General features: G+C 38.1%; 1 protein-coding gene across 10 annotated transcripts in view; it reads right to left on the minus strand.

The window, feature by feature from the left end:
• The window catches only part of Utrn (utrophin), a 427285-nt gene that overhangs the window by 137204 nt on the left and 263112 nt on the right, over nt 1-26969 (minus strand). The window contains exon 1 of one of the 10 annotated variants that reach the window (XM_070010733.1): nt 4619-4739. The exons of 8 other annotated variants lie outside the window; for them this stretch is intronic. In XM_070010733.1, coding sequence (XP_069866834.1) covers nt 4619-4669 — 51 coding nt within the window. In that variant the 5' untranslated portion in view covers nt 4670-4739. Of the gene's footprint in view, nt 1-4618; nt 4740-26969 lie in introns of those variants that run through there. One more of the 10 variants, XM_070010732.1, reaches the window with a different exon arrangement.

Raw genomic sequence — 26969 nt, forward strand, 5'->3', positions numbered from 1 at the left:
CGTGAACTGTTACATTTCAAATGCTGAACACTGTGATCCTGGAACACACAATGCCTCCTGTTCTGGCCTGTGTAGAAACAGTTGCTTCTGCCTGCCAACTTCCCAATGTGTCCCCTTAGGTCTGCCCAGGTGACACACATGGATGGTAACAGCATGCATACTTGTTTTTTTCCTGAATCTTAAACTCAGGCTTTAAATCCCAGCTGATATTTTCATTTCTCTGGGAGAGACTTCACAAACATGCAGGCTCACTAGGACTATCATCCCTCTCATAGCTTCTTCTCCATATCCCATCGTTTAAAATGTCCTTGATTAAGACTATAAATTCGATGAGGGATGTTCTTCCAGTGGTCCATCCCATCCCTATGTTCAGAGGAGTACCCGGAACTTCAGAAACATTTACTAAAAGCTAAATAATAAATCCGCCTTGAAGTGTGCATTTTACTATGTCTCCATCAGACACCTCCATTTTAGAATTATGTATTCCTTCTGGCTACTTGGGAGACAGAGATAGGAGGGGATCACAGTTCAAGGCCAGTTTGGGTGAAAAGCTAGCAGGATTCCCATCTCTATAAACAAGCTGAGTGTGATAATATATGCCTGTCATCCTAGATACTTGAAAAGCAGAGGTGGAAGGTCTGCTGCTGGCTCCAGTGAAAGGATAAGACCCTGAACACAAAGCTTCAGATCCATCTGAAAAACTGAAAGCAAAAACGGTGCTCAAGTGGCAGAGCATTTGTCTAACAAGTGAATGGCCTTGAGATCAATCCCCAATACTGGGAAGAAAAAGAAATAAACAAACAAACAAATAAATTACTGATTTTAAACTGAGTGACATAATATAGCTTTTTAATGCCATAATTGTTCTAAAGGTGGCACATGTCATAAAGAAATGCACTTAGTAGTTTCTATATGTGTGTCCACTATGGAACTAACTTCCTCAAAAATCACCAAGAGAATGGTACTACCCAGATGCAAGACAAAATACAAAAAACAACAACAACAACAAAAAGAAAAACCTCTGAGTGGTAGCAGTCAATAGTATTGTATTATATAATGCAGGGAAGGTTCTGAATGGTCTCATCACATAGAAACAATGATGGCTAACCTAATCAGCTGGGTTGATAGTTTCACAGTGAATACTAAAACATCACACAGAATCCTGTAATGATGAAATCATTATGTCAATTAATTTTTTTTAAATCCAAACCTTTAGAGAACTCCCATGATCAATCCTCTAGTCGCTACAAAAATTAATAAAACTAGACAGGCACTCAAAATGTCACTGAACTAAGGCCGTCCAATGGCTCCATTCTTCATGATGACAAAGCAAAAGAACCCAGTACATAATGCAAATGGCTCCAGAAGACACTAAACCATGAGACTTATTTTAAGAAGTATTTTCAACAAGAAAAATAATGAATTAAAATGAGAATAGCAATACACCTAAACCATACGCTGGATTTCAGAGTGGTACCCTCATGGACCAGCTTTTTTTTTTTGGGGGGGGGGTGTCGGTCATGGATCTTGCACTCTAGGCCTGGGCACTGTCCCTCAGCTCTTCAGCTCAAGGCTAGTCCTCTACCATTTGAGCCACAGCGCAGCTTCCAGTATTCTGGTAGTTAATTGGTGCTAAGAGTCTCACAGACTTTCTTGCCCAGCTGTCTTTGAACCATGATCCTCAGATCTCAGCCTTCTCAGTAGCTCACATGCGTGAGCCCCTGGAGTGGACCAGCTTTTGTCTCTAATCAGCTGTGAATTTTAACTCTCTGGCTGTCACCCTAAGGCCCACAGTCATAACTGCTCATCCTTCATCACTAGGTTAGAGAATTTGCAGCTGTTTCCTTCCAGGTACATCTGTCACAAGCTCCTCCCCTCTTGGTAAGAAGTTCCTCCTTTCTAGGTACCATTCTGGGGTATGCTTGTTCTTTCCTGATGGGGCTTCCTGGTGGATGGTAAGCTGTCACCTCCTGGGACATCTCCTGAGTTCCTCCAGGAGATGAGAGAAGAATACCAAGTGGACTGCAAGCTGTCCATCCTGTCTATACCGAACACCACAATCCAGCATCACACATTGTGGAACCAGACATCCAATCATCACCAAACCTTCCTCTAAGAGCCAAACTAGCAAGTAGTCCATCCCTTCCTTCCACAAACTGGGCCTTGAAATTATGTAGCATCTCTGTCTTAATCTGGAAATGTCCATTGCCAGTCTATCACCCCATCGTCGCCATCACTGGAAGGACTACTAAGTTGTTGGCCTCAAATACATATCAAAATTCAGGTTCCAATGTCCCAACACTGGCTTCCAATTTTCTAGCTGAGCCTGAAATGGCTTAAAAAATCAACCTTTATCTGTGATACTCTAAACATCACCTTGGATATTTATAGTTACTGGCATGAAAAAAGGTGGCATTACTCTGGAGAGCATTCTCTGTAGAACAAGATCACTCACCTCTATGAACAAAAGAGGGGACTAAGAGAGCAGAAAGTAAAGGGATTTCAAATTGCATATGAAAAAAAAAAACAGCTACATTCTGCTTCTGAACATCTTCTGTGGCTTTTCTGTTCAAGCAACAGCCTTAGGTCTTTCCCTAGAAACAGCATTATTAGCTTCAGAGTTGTAGAAAAGAAGGTAGTTAAATATTAGAAGTGTGAGGTAGTCAGACCTTCCCAGTAATTCCACCTCCAATCTTCCTGGCCATGAATCCATGTAAAATAAACTCCATATATGAGACCATTTGGTGAAAATACACAAAAGGATTTTTTTTTAAGATTTACTTGTTAAAATAAAAAAAGAGATTTACTTGTGTCCCCCACAAAAGTAAGCATATATGGAGAATTTCAGGCTCTGAATTATAGCAAGATTGTTCCCTTGAATTTGTCCTAAGTTTCAAAAAAAAAATCTCAAGTTAAGCTTTTCACTGATACATACAAATCAGCCAAGTAGATTTCTTCTACTGTCAATCAAAAAACACTAGAATAAGTAAAAAGAAATATGCAGATATTAAGGTTTGGGAGTTCAGAGGAAATATATGAATATAGCCCGAACTTGAAACTGTCAATAAAGTAGCTGGCAGCTGCAGGAAGCAGGTGACTCACCTCTGGAATCTGACCTGAGCTTTAAGACTAATAACAGCAATTACATACAGAAGTTAGACTCCCGCCCACCATTACCTCCTCGCAGGGGGTCTAAGTAATGAATTATTCATGTAACACATGCCCTAAACCCTTTTCAGGAAGACTCTGACAAAGCTACACAAAAACAAGATAACAGACCTCTTCAGGGTCATAAAGTTTTGTCACCTGCTGTTCCCAGCTGCCTTAGGTAAGACATACTCCTTTCTTTTCCAGGCCCTTTCCCAAGAGGTAAGCCTGCGAACTGTGAACCATCTTTCATCCTCAGGAATGTAGATGTGTAAAAAGCTATTAAAGAGAAAGGCCAAAGTCCACACTGGATTACCAGCACAGTCCACAGCGGTACAAGCTGGGGTGTCTGTGGTTGAGAGTTGGGAGCAGGGGAGGAGGCAATACCAGCCAAGGAGTAACTAACTTCTGCCCAGTCTTCCAACTGTCTCAGGAGGCCAGGAAAGATGGCAATCCCTTCAGAAAGGCATCCAAACGTTACAAATGGCATGGTTTTACTTCTTTTTGTTCCTTTGGTAATTATGATTGTTAATAAGAAAAAGCCCATCATTCTTTTAACAGTCCGTGTTTGTCTGGCTGATATATTTGTACTTGCAACAAGGTAAGGGTTCTTCACGGTGAAAAGCCATGGAACACACTGATAACAATGGATAACTTGTTATTGGTGTCCTTTTTATTCGTTTAAGGAATGGAAATTGGAAAAGGATCTGTGCTCCACATCTAAAGATGGAGGGGGCCAAGGGCCCTTGCATGGTACGTGGAGGTTTTCTGTTTTGCTTGACTGTAAATGTAGGATAGCATTTGGCAGGCTAGACTTACCCTGCCGTGTGCCAGGAGTCTTCCTATAGAAAAGTCCTAAATGAACAATAGCTAATCTAAGCATTAGAGTCCCACAGGGCTGTCACACACGTACAGGAGACAAGCACTCCGATAGAAAGGGAAAGCTGAGGTGTGCCTGTGGGTCCTCACCCTGATGCGGCTGGTCCTGCGGCTCAGAACTGGAATGGGGCTGGAGAGCAGGCAGACTGCAGCCGGAGATAAACAAGCCTACAGAGTCTGGAAAACAACCCACACCTGATGAAGTCAGACTTTTGGCATCCAAACCCAGTGTTTGTTGCTGGGTTTAGTTATTGCTTTGTTTCCTCCCCTCAAATAAGTTCCAATTAAATCACCATCACCACACGACTTAAAATACAAATCATCTCTTCTGATGTGGAATTCTAAAACTGACAGGCATCAGATGCCTTCTGACCGAAGGAATTGTTCTCCTTAAATGAAACATTTTTTAAAAATTTCAAAGAGGGTCTCAAAATGAACACTTTTATGTTCTTATAAACAACATTAAAGAACCCAGGAGGCTACAGAGTGAGATGCTACTGAAATGCATATTTTTAAGCAAAAAAAGAGAAGAGGGGGAAGAAGAGGGAAAAAAGGGGGGGAAAGTACATTCCTGAAGTTTGTGCTTGCATACCTTTTCAAATTTTGTCAGCAATTCCCGTAAGCTGAAGTTCAGACCAATCATCGTCCTACATCTTTCTGGCAAACTTCCTTCGGACAACAGCGTTCAACTTCTAAAAGCCGTATCTTTTCTGGCTATACTTTAAAATCCTTTGTAAAATCCTTTACAAGCCTTGCCCTTGAGCTATGGTCCATGAGCAGCAATAGCAGCGTGAGCTGGGACATCTTAGCCACCTCACCGTGGGTCCGTTTTTTCATGGACTTCGCAGCACACAAGGCATAGACCTGTTCCTGTGTTTTCTGGAAGCCGAGTGCCGGGAGACTGGCATGCTCTCCTTTTTCTCTGGGAAATCCCAGGACCCCCTTCTGCTCACCTCACTAATGACCTGCAGGCCACCACTTTTCTCTACTGGGTCCAGGCTTAAAATTTGGTCTCAATTACATGCGGGGGGGGGGGGGGGAGGGAAAGCAGCAGCTATAGCCTGGAAACTTGAAAGAGAAAAAGGGGCAAAAAAAAAAAAAAAGAAAAGAAAAAGAAAAAAAGAGCCAAGTATTACCAACTTCTTCCATGCAGACTGGTTTCAGAAAGAGGAGAGGGGGAAAAAAAAGTCCTGGTAAAAAGCCAGTTTTCAAAAAAGCATGACTTCTGGAGAGTTCCAACACGAAGTGTCCATCTCTTAAGCTTTAAGAAACTCCAAAACTTTGCATGAGGGAGACCACCACGGGTTTCCCACTCCGCCAGACACACCCAGCAGGCCAGGTTGCTATGGTAACCATGAAGCTAGTTTCCGTCCATTTCTCCAGGTCTGCCCAGGCCTGTGAGATGCTGTGGTCAAGGCAGCAGAACTAAAAGTTTAAAAAGTTGTTCTATATCTTTCTGGAGAAAAGTGCTCAGAGCAACGACTCCCTCATGATCCTCCCCTGTAGGGTCTGAACCTGGAGGAGAGCAGTCAGTCAGCTCCCACAGCTCCCCAGGCTGATCTGAGAGCAGTGTGGTAATCTAAGTCTCTCTCCAGCAGTTGTTTATTATTTTAATCAGCATCCTCCTTTTCCACCACCCCTCGCACAGTTTGAAGTGCAGCTCACTCCCACTTCCTGGAGGCCGCCCAGCCCCAAACTTCAGTACAGTATCTCTTACATAGTCTCAATCCTGAATGGAGAACAGATCTATACACAGACACAGACACACACACACACAGACACACACACAACAGACACACACACACACACACACACACACACACACACACACACACACACAAAACCCTTGAGGGGCCACCCAGGGAAAGAAAAGGGAGTGGATGTCTGACACAATACAAGTCACAAAAGAAAGCAGGTGTGATTAATTTTTATTATTTAAAGATAAAATGATGAGGAAAATACCTTTCAAAGAAAAGTTGTTTGATCTCCCTGAAACCACTAAAAGTCATTCAGTCTGTTCTCATGGGGGAATTTTCTTGTTTCTGATGCAAAAAATCACATGCCAAAAGAATTACAATGTAACAGCCCAAAGGATAAAGTCTTTGTAATGAGATTGTGGTCAGGATTCCAAAGCAACTATGATGTTTTTGGTATTGCATAGCTATTTAGAACACAAGGCTAAGTATGACAAAGGAATGTCCAAATGAAAGGTATTGCTCTAGTGTGTATGGCGTTTCATGGTAAACATTCAGGGCTTTTAATGGTGACAGATCACAAATGGAATGATGTTCATCTTCATAGAACTGTTTACTTTTCACATCAGGGCACAGAACAAGGGAAGGGGAAATCTCTTAAAATAGATGATTCATCTCCTAAAAGGCTATTTGAATTGCTTAAATGTCAAAAACTGTTAGCCCTGTTTAATCATTTGGAGAAAGGGATTCCATTTAACAGCAGGAAAGAGTAAAAACCTACCAGGAACAGTATACAAGGTAATGATTGCTTTGGACTGGCAAAACAGTTTTCTTTCTACACCATATCCAACTTATTTTCATATCAGCATTTAGATAGCATGTGTTTTACATATGTCCATTTATACAAAATTTGACAGATTTTTTTCAAATAGTTTCATTATTGATTCATAAAAAAAAAAAACCTACATGTTCCTAGGGGCAAAATGGCTTTATGGAATTTCCAAAAGAATGTGTTTTACACCTCAGAGCACCAAATTCAGACACAGATTCTGATACTATGGATTTCAACACAATCATGTTAATTGCAAGGTTATCCAGAAATTTGGCAGTAAACACACAATCTGCAATTTGGTTCTAAACAGAACTACTGGCTTGAAAACCAACTATCAAAAAGATAGGAGGAAACTTACAGAAACTGACCAGGTCACAGTTAGAGCTTGGGCCCCTCCCCCCCTTCTTCGCGCCCCCCCCCCCCCCACCTAGGAGCACATGCTGAGATCTTTCAAGAGCAGCAAATAAACTCTTTACATAAATACAAGACAAAAGAAACCACCAGTCTCTGGCCACCACCACCACCAAAAAAAAAGAAAAAAAGAAGGGAGAGAAAAGAACAATCTTTCTCAGCTGGGCAAACTTCCAAGCTACCACCCAGTGTTCTGGGGGACTGGGATCAGAGACATGTGCAAACATGCCATCCGCCATGCATATCTCAGAAGAGGAAATTAAATACAAATCCTGCCAAGCACCAGAGGAGAGAAGACCATCGCCTTCCTTGAAAGTAGACTCTTCATCTGGGAATGGCTTCATACCAAGACAAAGATACTACATGACTTGAGGAGCCCCAAATATCAAGATGAGGGAACCCTAACAGAACCCTTCCTAGAGGCACCGGAAAACAATCATATTTTAGTTAATTAGTGAAGTTACTTCATTCATTGGTTCATTCTAGGATTTAAGGCCAGGGAATCTCTCAAACTAAGCATACAACCAATCACTGAACTATATCCCCAAACCCTTAAATGTTCTTTTTAAAGCATTATGGATAAATGGCTTGTTTATATACAAACCCAAAAATAATCTATAAAATTTAGATAGCTAAATATTGAATATATCATTCAGAAATAATGTGTTCTTTGATAACTGACAGATTAAAACTGAGCCTTGTGAAATGCAACCTGCCTTTATAAAAAATAACATTTTACTATGAATTTGAATTTCATAACAGTAAATAATAATACTCTCTCAGTCAACATATAAAATATGAACCGGTAATGTATTTTACATTTCCATACCCTGTTTTCACCAAGCACTTCTTTGATAGAGTATCTCTGGTAATCTCAATATCATATGAGAAGCCACCCATGGAAGTCACATATCATACCAGGAGACTTAATAAAGTGGATGATGGCATTCGACGAAGTAGCTGACATTTTGACAGTTTAGTGTGTACAAATAAACCGTTCACTAATCCTTAGAAGATAGAATAAATTTAAAACAGACAATCAATCCTAGAAATCTCTTGCTAAATAAGCTACCATCTCAAACATAAATGCCTAGCTCCATGAGAACACAAAGGTTCTAGAACAACGGAGAAACAAAGGAAAATCCAGTAATGGAATCAATAAAAAAGGCCAATCTAAATTACTTAATAAAAAGCACATTCCACTGTCCATATGTCTATTTAGCTTTGGCAAGAACTTCCAAAGTTAGGCTAATTTAAAAAGTTTTGCAGTTTAAAACTATATTTCATATGCTTTGCTATAGGTAAGATGACTTATTTAGTAATTTTATTAAGGCAATAAAGAGATTCCTCAGGCATAGGCAGTCTGCTTTGTAGACAAAAACGAGTAACTTACTCCTATACAGCAAATCTTACACTACTCTTCCCACTAAATACAAAATTCAATTTTAAAAAAACTGGTAATACTTAAGTATGTGTTTTATGTAAAAGTTAACAGGTGTCTCTTTATACTGGCCAAAGACAAAGAACAAAAAGAAGGCTTTTAGGAGTCTAGTCTAAAGTACAGCATATGGGGGTCAATAGGTGATTGCCAGTACTGGCCCCATGGCCCCTGACTGGTTACTAAATGAGCTCTGGGAATGCACAGGAAAATTGACTTCTTGTGGTCATTCCCAGTCAAGGAACAATCCAGAGTATTTCTTCTGAAAGAAATTCTCCCTCCTAGATCCCTATCTACTTGGGAAGGAGGTGGTCTACATTCAAAAATAAAATGATCTGAACTTCAACCCATCATCTACTACCCGTGAGGTTCCATGAGGAATGCCCACTCCATCCGTTACAGCTTTCCAGTTCACATCAGCCGGCAGTTGGGTCTGTCAGCTGCTAGCTATTTAGGGTAATATACAGCCCTAAAGGGCAGAAGGTTCAACCCAGAGATGGAGGCCCAAGGCTCCTGAGTGAAAGGAGAAGTTTCCTTTTATCCCAGGAAGTTCAGGCAATATACTTTGTATACAAAGAATTATTTTTTTAATGGTCACTTCTCCACTAAATACCATCTATTTCAATAATGCTATGAGTACCAATTAGGAGATAAAAACATATGATACCTAAGAAAAAGGTTTATTATTTAATATATTTCCATACCCGCAGCCAGAATGTTCTAAGTGACATGTTAAAAGGCACAAAGGGCTTGTTCTTTCTGAGGGGAGAGGGTGGCTGAAAAAGTGGTTCTCAGGATTAGAAATGCCAGCTGATGTCCTTCTGACTGAGTCAGCAGGTGAGGGGTCAGCTACAACCACCTTCTAAATATTTAATGATTCAGAACGCACTGTAGGAGGTGACTAAAAAGAACACCAAGACAAGCTAATGTTTCTAAACCACATCCTTCCTAAAATAATAATAATGATGATGACAATAATAATAAAGCAGTCCACAAGACTGAAAGCATATCAAGCAGCCACACCTCAAAATTCCAGGTGTCTACCAATAGCTCAAGCCTGGAGAGTTGCCACAAAATCACACAGGGCTCTGGAAAGAAGTGCCCCTCCCCCACCCCAACTTTCCATGGCTGCCCTGATTAGAAAATAAAGGCCAAAATTAAAATACAGATTTTAATCATAATAAAGAAAATGTCAAAACTGAAAGTACTATTTTCACTCACAAGTGTAAATGCTGGTCCTCTTCCCAGAAGGGCATTGTTCTTATGATCGGACTATGTATTTAAGGAACAACATCGAGTGAACATAAAGGAAGTTCAAAACAACCCCCTGAGAGCAGCTATAATTCTGTGTTCAATGCTAAGCGGAGGATTTTTTTTCCGATCTGATGCTTGTAGGTTAATATGATCATAGAAGAATCGCTGCTTCAATACGGCCTGACCACTTTTCTACCAAAGTCCTGGCTTAGAGTCCCATTTAGAATTCTCTCTAATTCTACACTCAAAATAGCCACTCAGCACACTTACTGTGTGAAACACTTAAAGATAGGGGCTTCCCAAAACGTCACAGAGAATAATCATCCTTTTTTTTCCTTTTGAAAATTTCCTCCAGAGTTAACATTGTGTTTACCTTATATATCTCATACATTTATTCTGGGTATCGAGTGCTACATTGTTTTTGTTTCTTCCCCCCAAATTTCTTTATAGGCAGTAAACCCAGACCAAGTAGTATGCAGCTTATAAGAAAACCAGTAGGCTGAGACTACAGAATTTCTGTACTTGACAGAATTAGGCCAAACAGTTAAATTTCCTAAAATCTGTTCGAATCTGACAAACTGGAAGATAGGATAATTCAACAACACCCATCAAATGTAAAAACACATACAAATTTGGCTCCAAAACACAACTGCTAGGATTCTAGTGAGAACACTCACTGAGCCAGGAACTGGTGGCTCACACCTTTAATCCTAGTTACTTAGGAAGCCGAGATCTCAAGATCATGGTTCAGAAACAGTTCGGGCAGGAAAGTCCAAGAGACTTATCTCCAATCAACCAGCAAAAAGCTGGAAGTGGAGCTCAAGTGGTAGAGCACCAGCCTTAAGTAAAAAGCTAAGGTGCTCAGGCACAGAGTTCAAGCCCCAGTATCAGTGCATACAGACACATAGACACACGCAGGGATTCAGACACAGACACACACACACACACACACACACACACACACACACACACACACACACACACACACAGTGAACTGCATGACATAGCAAAAAGCCATCTAAATGTCCATAAACAGGAAAATGTGCAAATAAATCATGGCAGGTTCACAGAATGAATTCTGTACCACTATGGAAAGAGAAAGGCATGCTAACATGTAATCTCTAGTGAATGCTACATAAACAGGACATGTAGGCAGATATACCAAAGAGTAGAGAGAAATATAGTCCATGGGAAGGTATAATCTAGGACAATGCTGGAAGGCTCTATAAGACAATCTGGAAAGCTCTATAAGACAACAACAGTAGTGGTTACCTTTGAGAGAAGAACTGAAGTTATGTCTAGAGAAGGATGCTCATTTTTACATAAATACACTTATTTACAACTTAAATATAAAATAGCGAAAAATTCACCATATAATGTGCTACTTCTTCCTCACAATATTAACATCAACAGAAAACTCCTGAGTACAAAACATGTATCTTTCTAGGTACTATCCATTGCAAGAATGGTGGTAGCATCTGTGTATTGGAAAGTTAATACCACCAGGCACAATCATTTTTGTCTCTGGAAGTCTCAGATGTTTTGAAGTGCCAGATGGTCCACCATTGTAGAGAATCAGCCCTCAATAAAAATAAGTCTTCAGCTGCATAGGGTTAGTCAATGGTAAACTTTTCTAAAGGACATACAGACAAAGCCTTTTTGTTCTCATAAGTTACTCTATAACCAGAAAGTCCTGATTATTTCAGTAATAACTTTGGGTCTAAATAGGCACTATATCATTCAAATTACTCTCTTTTCAAGGAAACCAGTACTTATATTGTTATCTGATACTGTGAGATGCTATGAGAGAGAGAGAGAGAGAGAGAGAGAGAGAGAGAGAGAGAGAGAGAGAGAGAGAGAGAGAGAGCACATGTGTGCATGCACGCATATGTATCTGGAATGTTTATAAAAATGAACTGGTATATACCCAGACAAGCATCACTTAGTGAACACTGGGCTTCCACAGATGAGATAAAAATAGATGCTGCATTGCCACGGCAGCTCCATTCAGAGATCCAAGTTACAGAGTAAGAAAAAGACACACTGGACCCTGCATATCATGTCAGGAGAAGGTATGTCTGATGTACTATTAAGGTCCCTATTTTCTAGAAAATGTGAAGGAACTCTATCACTACAGATGAAGCAGTCATCTGACATCTTGTTTGGGGCGGGACATTATAGTCATGGCAGGGGGGTGGGGGTGGGGATTTGGAATGACTTGTCATCCGTACCTCAGCATTAGAAATTGCCAGCGGAAGAAATTGAAAGCAGAACTTACAGCCAGATCTGATCAGAATGATGTTTTAACTTGGAAATTAAAATATGAGGCAATTATAAGTCAATAAAGCTTTTAAAACTTCAACAGTGAATCCAGTATGTATTCATATGAATACACTGAAGAGTTAAAATCATAATGTTGAGGCGTGCGTGCATACACACACACACACACACACACACACACACACACACACACACACACACACACACACACACACACACACACACACATGGAAAAAACCCCTACCCAAGCAATGTTAATATTGTACAAAACAGTTCTTTTAACAATATTACCACACCCATCCTGAGTACTATTTTGAACTGAGTGACTATTGCTAATGTACAGAAACCAAATATGCTCTTGCAGGTCTAGTCTGATGTTAACTAGTCTATTCAAAATACAATACATGTAATTAAAAATGCTCCAAAAACTGTAATACTGAAAATGTGAACAAAGAAAAAAAAAACTTAAATGTAATGGAAATGTCACCAGAAGAGTTTGAGGAGTATCCATGTTCTTAAACCTGTTTGTAGCAACCCATTCAGCTCTAATACCATTCACAAAGTGCTCCTTTTTATTTGAACTATATGTAGTTTTTTTGAAAGATCATAGGAAAGTTTTATTAAGAGAGAAATATGGCTGAGAAAGACCACATGGCAAAGATCTGTCAGTGGGAAGACAGCATTTCAGCACATCTTAAGCCATTCTTGCACTATCTTTCCAACTTATATAAACTTTTTAAAGCCTCCCAATTATCCAAAAGTCAGCACTCTATGCTCTTCATAGTAAGATCTCAGTACAAGGAGAACTTCAGTCCTTTAGAAGATAGCTTTTTCTTTAGAAATCATGTATCAGCTCATTCTACCACAAAGTAGTCGGAAAGGCAATAGAAAACTTATAATTACCTGAGAACATTAATGGATGTTACTTGTGAGCATCATTTCATACTACAGTAGTAGTAATTAATCTGAGTCCTAAGATCTTCCATAGGCTATGTAAGAAAAAGTTAAGATCTGTATATCAAAGTAGTCATTGTCATCTTTGACACCCATTTCTCTATAGGAAATGTTGCTATTTCACTTAAGCAACTAGCACTGTTATCAAGAAAAACTTAGCCACTGGCATCATAGAATTGGTCGGTAGTGGCAACAAAAACTTATTGAGAGTTCAGTAGTTTCAGCTATAAGATTAGGAAGACTTTCCTACAATTATCTGCAGCAATGAGGTTTGCAGGCGAAAGAGTCTTCTGAGCTATCATACATTTCTGAAAAATTAACACACTCTGAAAATAGATCATTATGTATCCTTCTAAGAAGATAAATGCATGGTATTTAAAAATAGTTTTGTATATTTTCATCATCATGTTTACAACTGGCAGAGTTAACATTTGGATATTATTAGCAACAAAAAAATTTTAATGATACATTACGTAAAAGTTCATCACTGATCACCAGTTATTAAAAAGCAATAGCACATAATAAAATATTCATCACCTCAGTGAAGGCAATCTTAAAATAGCGGGACTCTATTTCATTCCCAGATGCATCCCCAGAGAGTGTAAGCGTCTCTCACATAGAGTTAACAACTGAACAACAGATATTGAATTACTAAATCAATGTCATGCCTACTATCCCTAAATAACCTAAAAAGTTCTGAGACTTCAAAACAACTTGGAATCATCAAAATATATACTCACATCACCAACTTATCAAATGTCAAAATCTCTTAATGTTTATGATTTCCCTCGACCGCCCCCGCCTCCCTCCCGCAACACACATACTTGCTTCAGATCTTACTCACCTTCTACAGGATAATTTCCCATCACTTTTCCTGCTTTGACTCCTCTATCCTCAACTTATCTTCTGTATCCCTAAGTACCATGAGAAATCAAACTGAATTCCCTTCAAAAGCTACCCTAATGAAAAAGTTATCTATTTCACCTCACCCTCTATTTCTTTGGCAATGAAACTAGTACCCATGTAACTAACTTAAAGCATATTAATTATGGCATTTTTAAACACATGCAAACTTCCTATTTATATTGACAGGCTGTTTTTAGTCCACTTACTATATGTAACACCAGATGGATGGATGGATGGATGGATGGATGGATGGATGGATGGATGGATGGATGGATGCTTACAGGTTTAAATGTTGAGTATTTTTATGCTATTGTATCAGCCTCATTGTTTTTAATGGTTCCCCAACATAATATAAACTGAATGTTTATATGTAAATGTAAACTGAATGTTGTACTGTGTAATAGAAGTTTCTGTGAAAGTAGAAATATTCTATATCTTTTTATTTTCACTTGTGTATATATACACTTACAGATGGCTAGTTAACTGAGAAACTAAATTTGATTTTGCATAACTCTAATAAATATAAATGTTGGACACCTGTGGCAAGTGGTTCCAGTATTAGGAAAGTGTCACTTGATTGTTCAACCACTCTGGAAAGCAGTATGGAGGTTCCTCAGAAGACTCCACAGAGAGCTCCCCTAGGACGAAGCAATCCCACTTTTGGGCATTTACCCAAATGATCACAAACAAGACCACACTAAAGCTACCAGCACAACTATGTTTATTGCAACATTATTCACCACAGCTAAGATATGGAATCAACCTAGATGCCTCTCAGTAGATGAATGGATCAAGAAAATATATATATATATATGTATGTACACAATAGAATTCTATGCCTTCATCAGAAAGAATGACACCACCCCATTTGTTAGGAAATGGAAAGACTTGAAAAAAATTTATTAAGTGAAATAGCCAGACCCAAAGAAACACAGGTCCCATGGTTTCCCTTATTTGCAATAACTAGTATATGTCTAGGATAATCTTACCAGATAAGCAGAAAAGGTCAAAAGCTATGTACATATGACCTTATAAGATAATGCTAAGTGAAATGAACCCCAAGATAGGGACACAAGAGGTTTTATCTTTGTAGTTGTTGTTTTTAATGTACTATGTGATTTTTTTTTGTTTCTTTTGTATGTTCTTCTCCCATGGTATAACCCCTGTTGTCACTGTATCTTGTATATACTTTTTTTTTTTCTGATTTGGGGAGGGAAAGGAAAATAACAAAATGCTGAAACAAGGATACAGATTGACTCATTGTAACAATATTGTAACTACATTGAAAACTAACTTTACAACTTGAGGGGGTAGAGGAGTTGGGGAGGTGGGGAAGGAAGGGGTGGGAGGGGAAAAACAAAGGAGAGGGTAACAATGCTGGTGAGAAATGTACTCATTACCTTACTCATGTAACTGTAACCACACTGTACAGTATCTTTACAATTATATATATACATATGTGTCTATATATATATATATATATAAAGAATAAAGATGTAACTAGTAAAAGAAGATTTTCTAATACATTTTATAAGAAGCCTTCTAGAGTGAAAAGCTCATGGTATTATTGATATTTAATCTTTTTCTCATATTTAAAATGTCAAAAGACATATATGCCCCTTTACTAGCAGAGTTATGAAGTTAACTCTGCTTTTCTTTCAACAAGCGGGAAAAACTTGCCTTCTCTTTTTTGTGTAAAATAAATATTTAATTGCTTTAAGAAAGAAAGAAAGAAAGAAAGAAAGAAAGAAAGAAAGAAAGAAAGAAAGAAAGAAAGAAAGAAAGAAAGAAAGGAAGAAAGGAAGGAAGGAAGGAAGCAAGCAAGCAAGCAAGCAAGCAAGCAAGCAAGCAAGCAAGCAAGAAAGCAAGCAAGCAAGCAAGCAAGCAAGCAAGCAAGCAAGAAAGAAAGAAAGAAAGAAAGAAAGAAAGAAAGAAAGAAAGAAAGAAAGAAAGAAAGAAAGAAAGAAAGAAAGAAAGAAAGAAAGAAAGAAAAAGAAAAAGAAAGAAAGAATCACTTGAGCTAGGACTTGGGGATAATAGTGAAGCAGCTCAGTGGTAACTGCTTTCCTACCATATGAGAAGCCCTGGGTTGATTCTCTAACACTGACCCCCCCCCCCAAAATAAACAAAAAGCAAAAAAAAAAAAAAAAACAGCTTAAATGGCTAAATTTTAAGAAGCTATAACACTGATATACATATCAAGCATTACTTCAGTATATTCTCAACTGAACATTTTTATACCCATTCCTAATATATATTCTACCTTTTCTGAGTTGATAGGATTCTCTTCTCTTAAATAAACTTCTTCTCTTAAATAAACTTCTCCAAAGTTACTCAAAATTTATAAAATTATTGAGGTTCATTCTAGTTTCCACCCTCTATGCAAAACTCCACACTATAGCTTTAATTTAACAGTTTTCTATTTAAAAACACTGTCCCCAGCAGGATGCTGGTGGCTTATGACTGTAATCCTAGCTACTTAGGAGACTGATATCTACAGGATCTCAGTTGAAAGACAACATGGGCAGAAGAATTTACTACATACCATCACCAAAATAACCAACTCAAGTAAAAAGAGGAAGGAAGAAAAAGAAGTGGGGGGGTGGGGGGGGCCCGGGGGAAGGACGCAAGCAAGCAAGCAAGCAAGCAAGCAGAAATAACAACCCGTTTCCATTATGCTATACTACATGGTCCCTTGTTTGGTTTACAGGTTGTTTTGTCTATTTGCTTTTATCTTCTCTCTAACACCAATAGAAGTAAGTTCCTGAGAGAAGAAAAGTTATACTTATTTGTTCCTAAAATGAGCTGGACAATACATGCAATAAATATAACCAATAAACACTATTTTTCAAGAGTAAGCAATAGAATATATTAAAATTATACACCTTGATGTGATTACATAATTGAAGAGACAGTCAAGATATTCAGCTCATGTCTGTAATCCTAGCTATTCAGGAGGGTGAGGATCATGGTTCAAAGCCAGACCAGGCAGGAAAGTCCCTGTGAGACTCTTATCTCCAATTAGCCAGGAGGAAACAGGAAGTGGCACTATGGCTCAAAGTGGTAGAGTGCTAGCCTTGAGCGAAAAAGCTCAGGGATAATACCCAGGCCTAAGTTCAAGCCCCATGACCATGAAAAAGGGAGGAAAAAAAAGATCATCAAGGTATTGATAGACTCAGACATTTATAAGGTTGCCAAACTATTTAGTTATAAAGTTACCAAACTATATAATATTACCAAACTTTATAGTAAGTGTATGAGTAAGATTACCAGACTAATGCAACTTCCAAAGAAAAACCTCTGGAGGCTGATCATAGCATTGTTTTTTCCCATTTCTAAAAGGAATTCCAAGTTACATGTCTTATTTATAATGCTCTCCCAAAAGAAGAGAGATTTCAGTTTTCCTGTAAACAATTCAAGCTTAACCTCATAACAAAAAATTTGACTGCATTTGTTTAAAGTTCTACTTTAAATTTTAAAAGAAAGTGCTGCCCTCTTGTGAAATGAGGTAGAAGAGTTATCATTTCACTGACAGTTGGGTAAATATAGTAAAGATGTTTTAATAATGAAATAAAAAAAGGGTTTATGGGGAAGGAAGATGATGGAAGGACTAACACTGATCAAGATGTACTGTGCTCATGAATTGACACGTTGAATTAGAACTACTTAAAGATGATAATGATGGTGATGATGATAATTAATGATAGAATTTATCTCGAAGTTTGTGTTTAAGTTCTCTTCCATTTCCTCTTGGCAAATTTTCCAACTAAATGAGAAACAAATGACCAGTGTTTACATTTGCACTATAGCTGAAAAACAATTAATTGTCATAGGAATGGAAAGTGGAGGGGTTTTCTGTGTTTTATTGAGGGGAGAAGATGACAAAGGTCAGCCAAGAGGAGAACTGATGGCATGGGAAAACACAGGTCAACTCACTACACACAGGACATTGGCAAAGATTTACTTGTCTTTCTCTTTCACTCCCTTGTAAGCGTTTCAGTTTCACAAACTTCAGAATGATGTTGTGGTTAAGTGAAATAGCACAGGTTAAATAATTAGCATAGGGCTTTGGCACATGGTAGGTGCTTACTGTAATAGGCATTTAAGCCCCACAGACTCTCTGAAGAATCTAACAACTGCACTATTTGTCACCCTCCATTATGCAGCACACAGATATTAGACACTAAGGGAAAAAAAGCAGACATAGATCTATTCTTTTGCAGGAGCTTACACTGTGCACTATGAAATACAAAAATAGATACGAATTCACTTACTCTGTGGTTTCATAGAACAAAGATGAGCACGTTCACGAGTCAGAGTAACAGCCACAGGCATTAAGCATCCAAAGCAATACATGCTTACTTAAAAGGTATTTGAACCTAGACATGGTGGTGCAAGCCTATAATACCAACACTTGGGAGACTGACACAAGAAGAGTAAGAGTTCAAACCAGCCTGGGTTACATAGCTAAATGGTATCAAAAACAAACAAACAAAAAAGCTTATGGCATGGGCTGAAATCCCAGCACTCTGGAAATAAGAAGAATGGGGGATAAGGATCAGAGGGACAAAACACTACCCCAAGAGCAGACTACTGACCATTTCTCTAACACTAGAAAACAACAGTGACTCACAAACCTATATTCACTTGGGATTCAGAAATGAATAGCAACTATTTACATACCAATATTAGAAACAAGTGAGCCTGTTTTTTTTTACTATGTTTTTATTATCTTTCATTTCATTAGTTGTACATCTTGATTGATGTCACCCTTTCTTTTATCATTCTTTCCCATCCCTTCCAACCCAACCAGTCCACAATTTTCTTATTTTCAAAGGATGTACATTGAGTATTATGACTTCATTCTCCCGCCTCCTTTATCTCTTCATTAGTCTAGTCTCCCTTCCCCAAACTTTTCAAGCACCAGTTTCCTGCTATTCATTTTGTTGAATTGTGAGTTCTTTTTCTTTGAATTCTCCCCTGCAAATAGCATACTTGGGTTGATACATCTGTGTATGCCTGCACATAACCTTGTGTGTGTTTAGTTGTATATATGAAAGAAAATTATTCACCCTCTTTGTCTCTCTAGGCCTGACTCACTTCACTTAACATAATTTTTTCCAGGTCCATCCATCTCTTTGCAAATGATGTAATATCCTTCCTAATGGATGAGTATTGTTTCGTTGTTTCTTAGGACTTTAAATTTTAAAATACCAGTCTGATTCTCAGCACACTAAGGAAATGTTCTATTTCAATCTGAAGGATTTTTTTGTAATGTTGAAGATCTTTTGTCAAATTAAAAGTTGCCTCTGATAAGTTTGTTTGCCTAGTCTGAATCTTTATGCTTGAAGATATTTTCTTTACTTTGATTCTGTCAGGATAGGATGGTGCAGGAGAAAAAAATGCCTCAAGGGAGACTCTGAATCTTATGTTTAATAAAATGATACATCTTTGGAACAACTTCCTTTAAAAAAGGAATTCCATTTTAAAATCCTGTAAGGATGGAGGGATGGCAGACAAACCGTTCTTCTAACCAGTTGCTTCTCTGTTCAAACAACAGCCAGCTAGAGGAACTGGGGAACACCGTGTGAGCTAATTGAGCACAAAAAGTCTCCAATTAAATGTTAAAGAAAGGAAATCAACATGCACATGATTTATAAAGGCTTACATCAAATAATACTTTGGCTTTACTGGACTCAGAGAGAAGAAATGTTGAACCAACATCCACTTCTGAGAATGTTTCACGCAAATAAATAAAGATTAAGAGTGGAGGAGGGAAAAACAAAACAAAACAAAAAAACATGCTTCAGTAAGTTTTCAGGCTGAATGGAGTCGCATGACACTGTACCACTCATTTTCTTAATCCTGTGAAAAGGATGGAGGACTGAGAAAGTGAGTCATTAACTATACAGAGAGAGAGAGAGAGAGAAAGAGAGAAGGAAAGAGAGAGAGAGAGAGAGGGAGGGAGGGAGGGAGTGTAACCAATTCCTTGTTGCCATTTGTTTAATCAGGTAAAAAAAAAAATGTTCACTGACCCACATTAAACAGCAACAAGAGGTTTTCAAGTTTGGAGAATAAGAGAAAGGCACCCGCAGAGTATGTGCTAAATACTGTCTTTAATAAAGACGTGTTGATTCAATGTGATGGACCAACAAATACCATTTTGACACAAATTTTTTTAAAGAGTTGCTTTCTCCCTACTCCTGTCCCTAGGTGCCAACTCTTCTTGGCTTCCTGCCTTCTGCCAGAATCAAAACTAGCTTTGTTGCTTCCTATGTTATCCTCTACTTACCCCCTTTTTTGTTCATCCCAGTACTGGGACTTGAACTCAAGATTTGAGTGTTGTCCCTTAGCTTTTTCACTCAAGGCCAGCACTTGAGCCATAGCTCTACTTCCAGATTTTTGGTGATCTCTTGGACATAATATTCTCATAGATTATTATCCTGCCCAGGATGGCTTCAAACCAAGATCACAGATCTCACCAAGTATTTACAGATGTGAGCCACCAGTGCCTGGCTTCAGCTTTGGATAGTTCATAATACTCACATGGCCCTTGGCTTTTTGCTTTTTTTTTTTTTTTTTTGTCGGTCTTGCGGCCTGAACTCTGGGCCTGGGCACTGTCCCTCAGCTCTTCAGCTCAAGGTTAGCGTTCTACCACTTGAGCCACAGCACCACTTCCATTTTTTTCTGGTGGTTTATTGGAGATAAGAATCTCAAGGACTTTCCTGCCTGGGCTGGCTTTGAACCAGGATCTTCCTATCTCAGCCTCCTGAGTAGCTAGGATTACAGGCGTGAGCCACCAGCACCCAGCCCAAACCCATATTTTTAAAAGGTATAATTATACTGTAGTAAATATGTAAAATTATACCTTGTAATTAGGACAAAATTAATTCTGTATAGTAAAATTAAAAATGAAATAAAAAGTAAAAATAAGAATCCCATGTAGTGGTTATGCATTGAATATGTACTGTCTGGTGCTTCAAAAATTTCTGTGCCAACTAGAATTGAATTCACTGATGACTATTACATGAAGTTAAGCCATAGTTGGCTTCTCTGATAAGCTAAGAACTAGAAAATGATACACTTTTTATTTTAAATAAGACACTACAGAAAATGTAATCAGGGCTAAATATTTCCCTTAAAGAAATGTTCTCACTACCTCATGTATGAATGGCAACCCCTTAATATCAATAAAATATTTTAAAGTATAAATAAGGATTCAATAAGTAAAATACGACTAATATTTAATTAATATAAAAGTAAACATAATTTTCCAGGCACCAGTGGCTTGCACCTGTAAGTCCTTTCTACTCAGAATGCTGACATCTGAGGATCGCAGTTGAGCAAGAAAGTCTATGAGACTCTTCTTATCTCCAATTAAGCAATCCTCCCCCCTACCCCCCCCGCAAAAAAAACCCAAAAGTGAAGCTGCAATAGAACTGATAGAATTCTAGCCTTGAGCTGAAAAGCTCATCAGGTACAGCACCCAGACCCTAAGTTCAAGCCCCAGGACCTGCAAAAGAAAACAAACATCATTGATGTTTTGTAGCTGTCCTACTTCTGTATTCTGTCAGAGTTTCTATGAATTATGATAAGAATATTATCAAACAGTTTGTAAAACTATCACCACGTATGTTAGAATTTACTTTTCAAATTCTTAATCAGTTAAATGACAGATGATTCATTTTGAACACCCTGTTATTGTTAGTACCAGGGGCTGGAACCCAGAGCCTCTCCCTTAGTTTGCTTTTGGTTGGCACTGTACCACTTTCAACCATGCCTCCAGGCCACATTTTTGCTGTTTCATTGGAGATAAGAGTGGGTGGGCTTCAAACTAGAATCCCCTAGATCTCAGCATGCTGAGCAACTAGGATTACAGACATAAGGCATCAGCTCTAGTTGAATACCCTGGGATTTTACAAAAACAACAACAACAACAAAAACTTACCTACTAATTCAATTTAGAATTACTAGTAAGCCCTATGTATGATACTCTAAGGGTCCAAAGTAACTTATAAAGATCAGACATTGGAACTAGTCCATGAGACAGTTCAATATTAGTTTGGCAATTCTTTTAAAAGTGGACTTTAATGAGGATTAGGAGCTTTCATCTGAAGAGGATTTAGTTATAAACATGGCCATATAGAAGTTGTTTTCCCTAGCAAGCACAGATTTGTCTTAAAAACTGTAGACCTATGCCTTTTACTCACATTTATTTATCCGTGTCTTGCAAATGTAAATATAAATAACAATCATATGTGATACAATATAAATATGGCCAGACAAAAATACCATAAACTCAATTACACATGCAAAACATGATTTTTAAAAATTGTATATGTGTGTAAAAAAATATAAGTATACCATTTTTTGTTCAGTCTCTGAAACCCCTCAGCGAAACTAACACAGAATTTTTAACAAAATTACTTACAAAAGTAACGGACACCTATACAATTCTTGCCAGATGATCCAATGCAAACTACTCTCCCATTAAAGGAAACTGAAATCATTCCCCTACTCTTTTACCACAAATAGTATTCTCAGTTGGGCTTAATCTAGATCTTGAGTGTCTTGGGTCCCTTTAGAAATATATTCTATTCCAGTCTTTTCCTTTAAGTCAAAATATAAATGTCTACCTTTAAAACACTCTCTCTTCCACTTCATCCATGAAATATTCTAATTCTATAATGATAACTGTTCACATATTTCACTTTCTAGATGCCAGAATTCTCTGATGGGAAGAAAAGCCTTGATCCAGGGTTTGTTTCATCATTGTTTGTTTATTTGTTTAAATTTTTGAGGCTGTGTGCCCCAGTTGGCTTCAAATTCCCAAACTTCTTGCCAGAGTTTTTCAAGTTCTGGTACAATAGACCTGCACATCTATGCCCAGATCTACAATAGCCTTAACTTTTGTTGTCCTATTTTTTTTTTTTTTTTTTTTTTTTTTTGTCGGTCGTGAGGCTTGAACTCTGGGCCTGGGCGCTGTCCCTCAGCTCTTCAGCTCAAGGCGAGCGCTCTACCACTTGAGCTACAGCGCCACTTCCGGTTTTCTGGTGGTTTATTGGAGATAGGAGTCTCACGGTCTCTCCTGCCCGGGCTGGCTTTGAACCGCGATCCTCAGATCTCAGCCTCCTGAGTAGCTAGGATTACAGGCGTGAGCCACCAGCGCCCGGCTTGTTGTCCTATATTTTACTTGTATATATCAGTCAGTTGTTTTTCAGAAATAATCAACTACTATTTGTCCTAAAACTGTGTGATCATGTGAATCGGCAGAAGAAATGAAACAGACACTGGGTTCCAACAGGCACAAATGGAAATTCTCACGTTGGTCTTAAACTCAAAAGGTAAAAATCAGGCTCCAGGTTAAAACTTTCCAGATTAAATAAAAATCAATTTTAAAAGCACGTGTATTGCACAGTGGAAACATAATCCACCCTGAGGAATCAATAGAGGATAAAGAAAAGAACATTTATTCTCCAGTTTTAGGACTGATCATACTTTATTTTCAAAATGAAACAATTAACCTATTTTTTTTGAGGGGGGGAGATTGTGTGACTGTTTTGTTTTTGTTGTTTTAACTTCAGTTAAAAATCTAAGAAAATGAGAAGCTGTAGGGTTCTCTGAGGATGTGGATGAAGTTGGCAGAATTGTGACATTTTCTCTCTAAACTGACTTTGCTGTCACTACTACAAAACACCTGGAGCAGAGTCACAGAGCTGTGTGCACTATAACTTAACTGAGAGGAAGAAAAGCAAACCATATATATCTGAAAACATACCTCAGAGAACGGCCCATCTAGCTCAGAAAACAGCCCTTCAAATTCCTTAAAAATGTATCAATTTAGCCTTTGGGATTAGAAATAGCAGAATAGAAATTTGCATGCCAGAGACAAATGATTGTGAAGACAATGACTTTAAATGAGCAGATTAAAGAAAATGGTTAGAAATATGTACAAAATGGCTAGACTACTAAGAAGAACAGCCAAATACAGAGAACATACAGAATGAATATAGGTAGATCTGCACCTATAAAATCCTCTCCTATAAAATTTCCTAACTCATGATTCTAGGTATAAATTTAAAAGAAATTTATCCATCAGGGAAGACAAAGCTGGGCACTGTGGTAGACTCCTGTAATCCCAGTATTCAGGAAATTGACACAGGGGAATCATGAGTTAGGGGCTAGCTTAAGGACAGTACTAGGGATGGAGCCAAGAACTTCCTGGATTCTAAGTATGTCCACAAACACCCAACTCTTTTCACCACTTCTCAACGGGTCAAAATTAGTTCACCAACCCATAGACAGTCATTTAAAAAATATATCGTAATTTTTTTTGAAAAAAAAAAAAGGACACACACTCTACGTCTTGTTTGAGATCTCATTAAGCTGGAGTAAGTTCCAGTTATAGGTAAACATGTTTTACATACCAGATTTTAATTATAGCTAAATATACTCACTAATTCTCTATTCACGTAAACACCTGCATTGCCTTTGACAGGATTCCTCAGTGATAAGATTTCCATGAAGGTAAAAGCATAAAATCAACCAATCACAAATTAACTACCTTATTCGTGGAATTATTATTCAGGTTTTGAGTGGTTCCCCCCCCTCCCATAATAACAGAGTTCTACTCAACTGAATTTTCTGGAAGCATATGACAAGGCCAAACTTTAAAAGTAGCTCGTTATCTCTTCACATGAACAAGACATCCAGAATCAATGACTATCTTACATGCAGTGAATAATCCCCAAAATGGGTTTTTATCACTGGTGAGAATGACTTAGGATTCCTCAAATCCTCTCCACTAACGCCTAAGTGCATTTTTTTTCATTAACTGAATTTTCCCAATTCTAAACAACAACAACAATAAAAAAATTCCCTTGTTTTATCTTATTTCCTAATTCATTTGCAATAATTATCTTTGTCCAAGAACTTCTGGTTTTTTTAATAAAACACAAACACACAAAAAACAAAAAAATACTGGCAATGAAAACTATTTCAATTGTAACCATTGAAACTAACTCTAATATATTAGGGATTTTAAAAACAACGAAGATCATAGTTGAGAAACAGCTCTTCTAAAAACATTTTGATCTGTGATATAAATATTGAGACCATGTTGGCAGACTTTCATACAAACCTGTAATAATAACAGTTGTTATAACAAGTATTTATAGAGCCATTTTCCTGGGACCAGAGCTTCTTGAACAAATAAATATAAACTGTATTCATGATTATATACCTCCAACTTCAAATATGTAACTTGAAAGACACTCTTTAAGGGGTATGACAACTAAACATGATATTTTTTTCTGGAATCTTCTCAAAAATGTTATGAACTAATAATCTTAGTAGAAAAATATATAAATTGTATTCGTGATAACTTTTGAGGAAATAAATGTAAATGGGGATTTTAGGCATTATCTACGAAGTTGTACAGCTATTTTCAAGATTAGCTTCTGAAGTTCTGTAGTGTAATATCAAGGGAAGCTTCTGCTGTGTCATATTTGGGGTTGAAATAGTGGTCCACTAGTCCATCTTATATAGCAACTCAATTCTATCTCTACTGACTTGACTGGTACTTTGTAATTTCTGTGTGATCATTTGGCACAATTGGCAACTGCCTCTCAATACATCAGATACCACAATTTCCCCTTTATTTAATAAGAGAAAAAAAAATGTCTAAGTAGTCTCTTTGCTTCTTCTATCACGAACGTATTTTCAAGGGCTGATTCTCCTTGAATTTGAGTATAGTGATCACAATCCTTTACTTTTCTCTTTTCTCCCTATTAAGGCCTAAAATACTGTGCTCACTAAGCCACTTTTCCAAGTCCTAATGTACCCTACATTTCCTCTGGCCCATGCTGGAGGCTTTCCTGGAAATGGCCACCGTCTCTCATCCCTACCCGTAGTAATGCCTCCCGTCTCTGTGGCCAGCACGTTCATCAGCATTGTCTGCAGATATCCTTCCCGGTGAATTCTGTATGCCATCTCACAGCCTAGCAAATGCTTACCTGTTCCACATAGAGGCTCCCACAGGAGCATCCAGCACACACAGCTCCAAGCCTGCACCCACCACCTTGCCTGCTTTTGTTGCTTTATTATTTGAGACATAATCCGTAAAATGAGTTTTTTGTTTGTTTTTGTTTTTTAATGCACTGAGACTTGATAACAAATAAGTACACAAGACTCACAAACAAGGGGATGCAGGGGAAGACATGCATTTGCGTTTCAAAGGGCCTGCTGAACCAAATGGCCAACTCAAATGTCCATTACACAGTTGGAATGAGCACACAGGAGGGAGAAAATGACTCTGAGCCATCAGCAAATAGCTACAGAAGCCAGTGGGAAAGGGTGGAAAGTAAAAACCACAGACATCTGGAAAACAAATTAAGTCTTGAGCAAAGATAAATATGTGAACCATGAAAAAAGGGAAGAAATGGCCACGTACAGCAACAGAATTAAGAGCAAATGGTAAATGACAGGCTGTGCATAACCGAAGGAGAGTATTGCTAGTGTAAGATGGTAAAGAAAGGCACAATGGGGTAAGACCTGAGAAAAGGATGTCAGGAAGGCCATCCAGGATCACGGCTTTTGGCAACAATAGATTACTATGTGTTGAAAGTGACTGGTAAAGAAGAATGTCAAGATAATGGGAAGAGAAGTTTAGAATGTTCCACTGTGAAAAACTATGAATGAATAAACGAACAATGAGTAAACATTACAGGACACCTTATTTTAATCGACCCATGAACCACTACAGCTTAAGTTACTCAGTAACAAATGTAAGACAAACAGTTGTTTTGTGTGTTCTTTTAATTAAATTAACTGTGGATTCCACTCACCAATGTCACTGATAATAACAGGCTAGCCTGGCCTGGTTCACCTCATTGCCTTCTAGAAGAATCACAACCAGCAGCCACATTGACTGTATTTTATCATAAAAGAAAAATACATTCAGTATACCATAACTTCCAAAATTAATTTTGAAATGCCACTGGTAAGCTCAAAGCACAATTTAGGAAGTTAACTCAGAATCAAGTGTGAGCTAATTTCCCAAACAGATATTTTCTGGACCCAAACTCTTTGCTGTTTCTGTGAAGTTCTACTTCCAGAAGCAAACACAGACAGACCTGTGTTATGGGACATCTTTCACCACTGAACCAGAATTCTA

The sequence above is a fragment of the Dipodomys merriami genome, unplaced genomic scaffold (assembly GCF_024711535.1).
Source record: "Dipodomys merriami isolate MVZ:Mamm:240054 unplaced genomic scaffold, mDipMer1.0.p SCAF_8, whole genome shotgun sequence".
Taxonomy (NCBI): domain Eukaryota; kingdom Metazoa; phylum Chordata; class Mammalia; order Rodentia; family Heteromyidae; genus Dipodomys; species Dipodomys merriami.